A 7,061-nucleotide genomic window follows, 5' to 3' on the forward strand; every position below is an offset into this window, starting at 1 on the left:
GGTTACAGGGACATCTGATGAGCTGGTCCTGTGGGCAAAAACTCGCAGCAAAAACTTGCAGTTTTCGTTAGTTTCACTGTTTTTATCAATTTTGTCCCTTAGGGTTTCTTGGTGAGTGGACCCTCTGTCCCCCATCTGTCATCCAGTACTTCACTCTGCTGACTTTCCATGATCAACCTCACGTTCACACACACATGCACGGGATCCCACAGACACACTTCGCACAGTTACAACACTGGAGACAGAGACTAAAATTCTATCAAACAAACAACAGTTAATAACACAGTTATAGCATCCTGCCACCAATACCAAATCACAGGACCAAAACCCTTAATGTAGTAGGCCACAAAATAGATCAAATACCAACAACATCCAAAACCATTTCCGCAAGACATCCCCTGCGTCTTGTAGGACCCAAAGCACAAATTGTTGCGAACCACCCGTCCCAGCCGGCGCCCGCCTCAGAGCCAGAGCTCGACTGACCGCTTACTTCCGGTTTCCTGCGCGCGTTTGTCGGGCTCCGGCCCCGCCCTCTACTCGGCGGGCTTGGTTCGCCCCGCCTTCTACTTGGCGGGCTTTTCCCGCGGGCGGGCCGTGTCGGCCGCGTCTCCCGGCGGCCGCTCCGAGCGCCTTTCCGCCCCTCGCTCGCGCTCTCCCGCCTTTCCCGGGGCCCCCCCCGTTCTCTCCTCCCCGTTCCTTCTCTCCTCCCCCTCCTCGCTGCGCGCCCATGATAATACCGGCGCTTCCTCCCTTTTCCCGCCACGGGCGTCTTCGCCCCGCGCTCCGCCTTTCTGCTCGGCGCCATCTTGGGGCGCGTATGGCGGCGGTCTAGCCCAGGCTGCCTCAGACTCCGCTTTCTCCGCGGCGCCCCTGGCCTCCTCGGCTCGCCTGCCCCAGAGGGATTTATCTCGATTCTGTCCCTCCGTTAGCGTATCGGGGCCCGTGTCCGGACCCGCTCGATGGGACGAGTCGCCCTCTGGCTGATCTTTGGGCTCGATACAATCAGCATCATCTGGGGGGTGCAAAGTCTGCGTGGCCGCCCCGACTCCCAATTTCGGGGCGGCCAACAAACAGTTCTCTGCCGCCTTCCAGGTCTCCTCTCTTGTATGGCCTCTTTCAGAGCCTGTACGACTTTCCCCCATGACTTCAGATTTTTCCCACAACCCGAAGACATCGTTTCTTCGGCTGACGCTTTAGTACATTTATCCCACACTTCAGGGTGGAGAATACCCACCGGCTGGGAATAACCCCCGTTTGCAAAAGCCTCGCAACTGAGAGAGTAAAATCTTCGGGTTTACAATCAATACCCCACTGACTGTGTGACTGGGATACTGACACAGGGTTAATGAAATGTACAATGTATATCAAAATCATTTTGTAAATCGATAGGACATGGATAGCTCTGTCATAAATAATATAGTAAAAGAATTTACTTATAGAAAAGGGGGGATTGATACAGGGTTAATGAAATGTACAAAAGAAAATACAGGGGATTGTATAAGAGAGTTAGAAGAATCCCTTGCTTAAACAAAAGTATTGTCTGCTGTAAACACCTGTCATGCTTACTAAGCAGAACGAGGCACAGACTACTGATAAGGGGAGGAGACAGAGGCCTGATTCTACTGATAAGCAACTATTGACAAGGAAATGCAAATGTCTGGGTCTATTGATAAGGGGGAGAAGCTGATGATTTATGGATGAGGTACCGACTAAACCCTAAAGCCATACGCAAAGATTAAAAGGTGAAAAGTTTAAGAAGAGGAAGACTCATTTACCTCATCTTGAGGACCCCTGCCCACAGGAGGAAGACTCATTTACTTCATCTTGAGACCCCTGCCCATGACCAGAGGGGGCACTGCGCAGGCGCAAAGGACCTTCTAGCTCATTATAATACGAAGCGGGGATAGATACGAAATATGTGTAGGCGTATCAGTAATCTAATGCATATGTATGCCTTAAGGGAATAAATGTAAAGGAAAAACGACACTGGGTGTGCATGCTTTGGAGGAAAAATCCCCATGCACCTCAGCGCTGAATAAAGCATACCTACTTTACAACTTTAACGAGTTGTGGAGTCAATCCGCGTATAAATGCGACCTTCACAAGGGCTTCCATCCTCCTTGCGGGTCCTGGGATCGTCCTCCCCGCCGGGCTGGTCCTGCCGCTCCGGCCACCGTTCACCCGTCCAGGCGACTCCCGAAACCCCGTTCCCGGGTTTCGGCACCACTTGTTGCCTTCGTCGGCGTAGCGACCTATCTCAGGAACGGCACGGCGACCAACCCCAAGCCGCTCGGGCCATCAGCTCGCAGACGCCAATGTGGTGGACGGCAAATGGCCTTTATTGACGGGTAACACGGCGTTATATACCCCGAGTTTACAACGTCACTTCCAACTGCTTACGTCACAAACCAAGCATTACTGGCTCTAGGGAGAGGGGCCTTATCTTCTTCTCCTTCCGTACAGCGCGACATCTTCCGACCACCGAACCCTAACTACCACATGCACCTTTCTCCTGTGGCCTGGGCCGCTGAGCAAAAGCTGTCCTCCTGCAGCGCTCTGGCCACCAAGGGAGGGGAATCTCATGCACAGCTCCCAGCAAGTCTGCCAGAAATGCCTTTCTTTCTTCACCCCATCCGCCAGATCTACTGTGTTGCAAAGCTGCACCCAAAACACCTTGCGGGCCAGGGCTGGATACCACTGCTGTCTCACTTAGCTGGGGTTTTGTTCAACTGGTGAGAAAAGCTTCAAAATCCCCAAGAGGAGGGCAAAGCTCCGAGTCAGACTTAAGACCAAGTCCTCTGCATGCTGAATGAGGGACACATCAATTCACGGTGGAAAGCTGCAACAGCTCTCCATGGGTCCCCTCTTACCACTCACGGGAGCTTGCTCTCCTGCCAAGGTGTCCTAACATCAAATATGTAATGAAGCATACGCTACAAATATGTTTTGTAGTGCATTTTTTTCAGGAAGATAATTTCTGCACCCTCTGACTTCAAAGGAAAATACCTGAAATCAGGGAAATAAGGCCAATGCTGTGCTCTGCTGGTCCAATGAGAGCAGGAGAAATGTTTCTCTGTTCTGTTGCATCTGTTAATGGAATTCAATTAAGCTGCCAGAAATTACAAGCATTTAGAGGCACATAAGCCATCACTCCTCACTACCAGACAAAATCTTTGTCATGTCAGCCGTCATAAATCACAGTGATTGTATTTTGGAAGCGTTACGCACTGCAACTCATCACCAGGGCTTAATTCGGCTTCCCTCAGGGCACCATTCTACCTGGTAGGCCCAGGTATTGCTGGTACACAAGAAAGGAGTATCTGGGGGCACACCAATTAAGTCTGCTTTGACCAAATAAAAATAATTAAAAAAATAAAATAGTAATAATACAAAAGTTTCCTTCTGAAACGGATTGAAGGTTGCAAGTGGGAGGCTGGCTGGAAATCAAAGTTTCCATTCCTGTGAAAACGTCAGGTTCTTTAAACGCTTGGTTTGATACCCAATCAGGGCAAGAAAAGTGAAAATACGCCCATTTTCAACAGAGCAGTATTGTCACAAAGTTCTGGGCACATTTAAGCCTTCCAGCCCTGCTCAGTTTGCAGCATATAGGTTGTTCATTGCAGCATTGGTCCCAGGGGGCTTTTGCCCCTGTTTTTTGCCCAGGCTTAGGCAGTATCTCGTACAACGTACCCAAATAAAGGGCAACTCATATGGAGACTGATTAACATCCAACTCGCAGCAGCTAAAAGCAACTGGCCAAACTGAAATGGTGAAGCCTGAAATGACCCAATGACGATAAAAAGTTTTATTTTCAGGTTAAGACAAGGCATGGGAAAATGTCAGCAAAAATGGCACCATCCCATAGGATGTATCTGTTTGCAGCAACAGGCATTGCATGGAATCACAGAAAGGTTGGGGTTTGAAGGGAGCACCAAGGGTCCTCTAGTCCAACCTTCCCGCTCAAGCAGGGTCACCTAGAGCACATGACTCATGGTTGTGTCCAGACGGCTCCTGAATATCTCCAGGGAAGGACACTCCACAACCTCTCTGGGCAACCTTATTCCAATGCTCTGTCACCCGCACAGTAAAGAAGCTCATCCTCATGTTCCTGTGTTTTACTTTATGCCCGTTGCCCCTCCTCCTGTCACCTGGTACCACAGAGAAGAGTCTAGCCCCATCCTCCTGACACCCTCTCTTCAGATATTATACACATTGATCAGTTTCCCCCCTGAGCTTTCTCTTCTGTAGGATGAACAGACCCAGCTCCCTCAGCCCTTCCTTATATGAGAGATGCTCCAGAGCCTTAACAACTCTAGTAGCCCTTCACTGGACTTGCTCCAGCAGCTCCGTGTCTCTCTTGTACTGGGGGGCCCAGAACTGGACACAGTACTTCAGCTGAGGCCTCACTACGTCTGAGTAGACAGGGAGAATTACCTCCCTTAACCTGCTGATAACGCTCAGCCTAATGCACCCCAGGACAGTGTTGGCCTTCTTAGCCCAAAGGGCATGTTGCTGGCTCACGGACAACTTGCTGTCCACCAGGACCCTCAGGTCCCTCACTCCAGAGCTGCAGGACAGCCCACAGCCTGTACTGGTGCGGGAGGTTATTCCTCCCCAGATGGAGGACCCTGCACTGGCCTTTGTTGAGTTTTAAAAGGTTCTTTGCCCACTACTGTGAGCGGCTTTGGGCTCCACAAGGGGAGAAGGACCTAAGGATGTTACTGAGTACCGGGTCCTGCACTTGGGTAACGACAACCCCATGCGGCGGGCCAGGCGTGGGGAAGGTTGGCTGGAAGGGGCCACAGAAGGATAAAGGCTGGGCCTGCGCTGCGCCGCGGCGCCTGTGACTTCACAGGGGACGGGTCACAATGGGGGATGGATATGAGGGTGCCAGCGGGCAGCACTGGCCCAGAACGGCCTGGGGCAGCAGTGAGTGCGCAGGCAGGGGGGAGGCTGGGCTGGACAAGGGCCGGGGCAGAAACGTGGGCCCCTGGGGGTGGGTGCTCACGCTGCATCGAAGCCCTGTCTGCGAGCGCCTTGGGCAGGGCACGCTGGTGCTGGCACCGCGCCTGGGCGCAGGCCTTGCTGCCTCCCAGCTGCCTCGCTCCCCTCCTGCCTGTCCCCAGCTCCCTGCGGCTCCCGTCCCCGCTCCCCACGCTGCCGCCTCCCTTCCTGCCGCCCTCCTTCCCTCCCAGCCCCACTGAAAGCCTTCTCTCTCCTGCAGGCCATGGCTGTCACAAAGCTCTTTGTGTGGGTACTGCACGTTGTCATCCTGAAGGGCGCTTCATCCGTGGTCGCTCGTGAGCCAGATGAAACCGCACCTGACCGCATGCAGCAGCCTTTGGGGCTGCTGAACCAGGAGAGGGTTTGGTTACTGGAGGAGGTGGAGCGGCCGAGCCAAGAGAAGAGCAAGGGGCGGAGTTATGTGGTCTGGAGAACCCTGCTCTTTGCCTTGCAGCACTGGCAATCGGGTCTAATTGCTGGCGTCCTGCTCCTCCTGAGTGTCGGACTGTACTGGTGGCTCAGGAAAAGGAGCCACGAGGAGGACAGCAGCAGTGATGAGGAGAGCTCTAGCTCTGAGGAGGAAGCGCAGCAGGAGGCAGAGGAGGAGGCAGAGGAGGAGGAGGAGGAGAGTGAAGGAGAGGATGCTGACGGTGAGAGAGATGTGGGCAGTTATTTTGCAAGGCGCATTAGGTGGTCAGTGCGGAAACTGCACTATGAGAGCGATTTGGTGTTCCTGCTGGTGGGTAGCCTCCTCCATGCTTGTCGACAGCGGTTGTCAAGTAGTTTCTTCCCGGTGCTAGAAGCAGCCATCGGGGTGGGCAGTGCCTTTGAATGCTGGAGTCCCCGTGAAGATGACGCTGTCTACCGCCTGCTTGTGCCCCTGAAGGCCCCCCGTGGGCACGCCTTCCACCTGGAGGCGGGCACCGTGGGCCAGATGCTGGCAGACTCCTGCATCCGTGTGGAACAGGTGTGCACATGCATGACTGAGGAGACAGTGGGGGACATGCTGTGCTTCCTTCACCACCCCGAGGAGGTGCTGAGGAAGAATCAGAAGCCCAGCCTCCTACACACCCTCTGCACCGGCCCCCACCTAGATGTGCAGAAGACTGCCCTGTGGTTCCAGGACTTACTGAGGTCAGCCTGGGAGTTCGTGCCTCAGTCACGTCGCTACAGGATGAAGGTGCTGCCCTCCATCCGCTCCTGCAAGCTGCAGCTGACACATGTCTCTGGGAGAACCTTGCTCGTGGAGATTGTGTTTGGCGTGCAGCAAGGCGACTCAGACATCTTCCTGAGCAGCCAGGTTATAGAGGCTGTCTGCACCCCAAGCACAACGTGGTCACTGAGCTTCAGCGTGGCAGAGGCAAAGTTCTTCTGGTTGATGGCCAGGGAGGTCCCACATGACAGCTTCCACCTCAACTGCCTCCAACTCTGCACCCGTATGCTGATGGGCACAGGATTTTCCAGCTATGCCTTTAAGACAGTGGTGATGCACCTCCTGACTACCATGCCCCTGGCAGGCTGGCGCAGGACGGATTTCCTTCTGCGGCTGGAAGACATCATGCGGTACCTGCGTTACTGCCTGGAGGAAAAACGACTCAACCACTTCTTCTTTGATAATGAGACCATTCCCGAAGAGATCATCTTGCCCCCAGCCTTGCAAAGAGCTGAGCCACTCAACCTCTTGCAGAACTTGGCACAGGATCCGGCTGCTCATGAGCAGGCAATGAGTGAGTTCAGGGAGCTGCAGTTTCGCCTTAGAAGAGAGCTCTTCAACTGGCACTGAAAGTGGTTGTCATGCTGAAAGCTGTTATTCGCAGAGTTCACAGCCGAGGACAGATGACCACCTCATATAGGAGGCAAATAAAGGACAGAATGTAGGACACTGCAAAGAAAAGAACAATCCCCTGCAACTGACCTCTGCCAAGAGCCTTTTCCCCTCGTTTTTTCGGGTAGCGGCAAAGATGATTTTCTCCCTGCTTTCTCCTCTCACTGGCCGCAGCCAAAATGGCATTTCCCATAGGCCCAGATACTATTGCTGGCAGCTGCGGCTGTGCAAG

At 53.5% G+C, this 7,061-nt stretch overlaps 1 protein-coding gene across 1 annotated transcript; it reads left to right on the forward strand.

The window, feature by feature from the left end:
- The first annotated feature begins 5,227 nt into the window (after positions 1-5,227).
- Positions 5,228-6,787, forward strand: LOC136017298 (inositol 1,4,5-trisphosphate receptor-interacting protein-like 1). The gene has a single exon (XM_065685486.1). The coding sequence runs from the start codon at positions 5,228-5,230 to the stop codon at positions 6,785-6,787; it is 1,560 nt and encodes a 519-aa protein (XP_065541558.1).
- Positions 6,788-7,061: the final 274 nt, after the last annotated feature.

This window comes from Lathamus discolor, chromosome 6 (assembly GCF_037157495.1).
Source record: "Lathamus discolor isolate bLatDis1 chromosome 6, bLatDis1.hap1, whole genome shotgun sequence".
Classification (NCBI taxonomy): domain Eukaryota; kingdom Metazoa; phylum Chordata; class Aves; order Psittaciformes; family Psittacidae; genus Lathamus; species Lathamus discolor.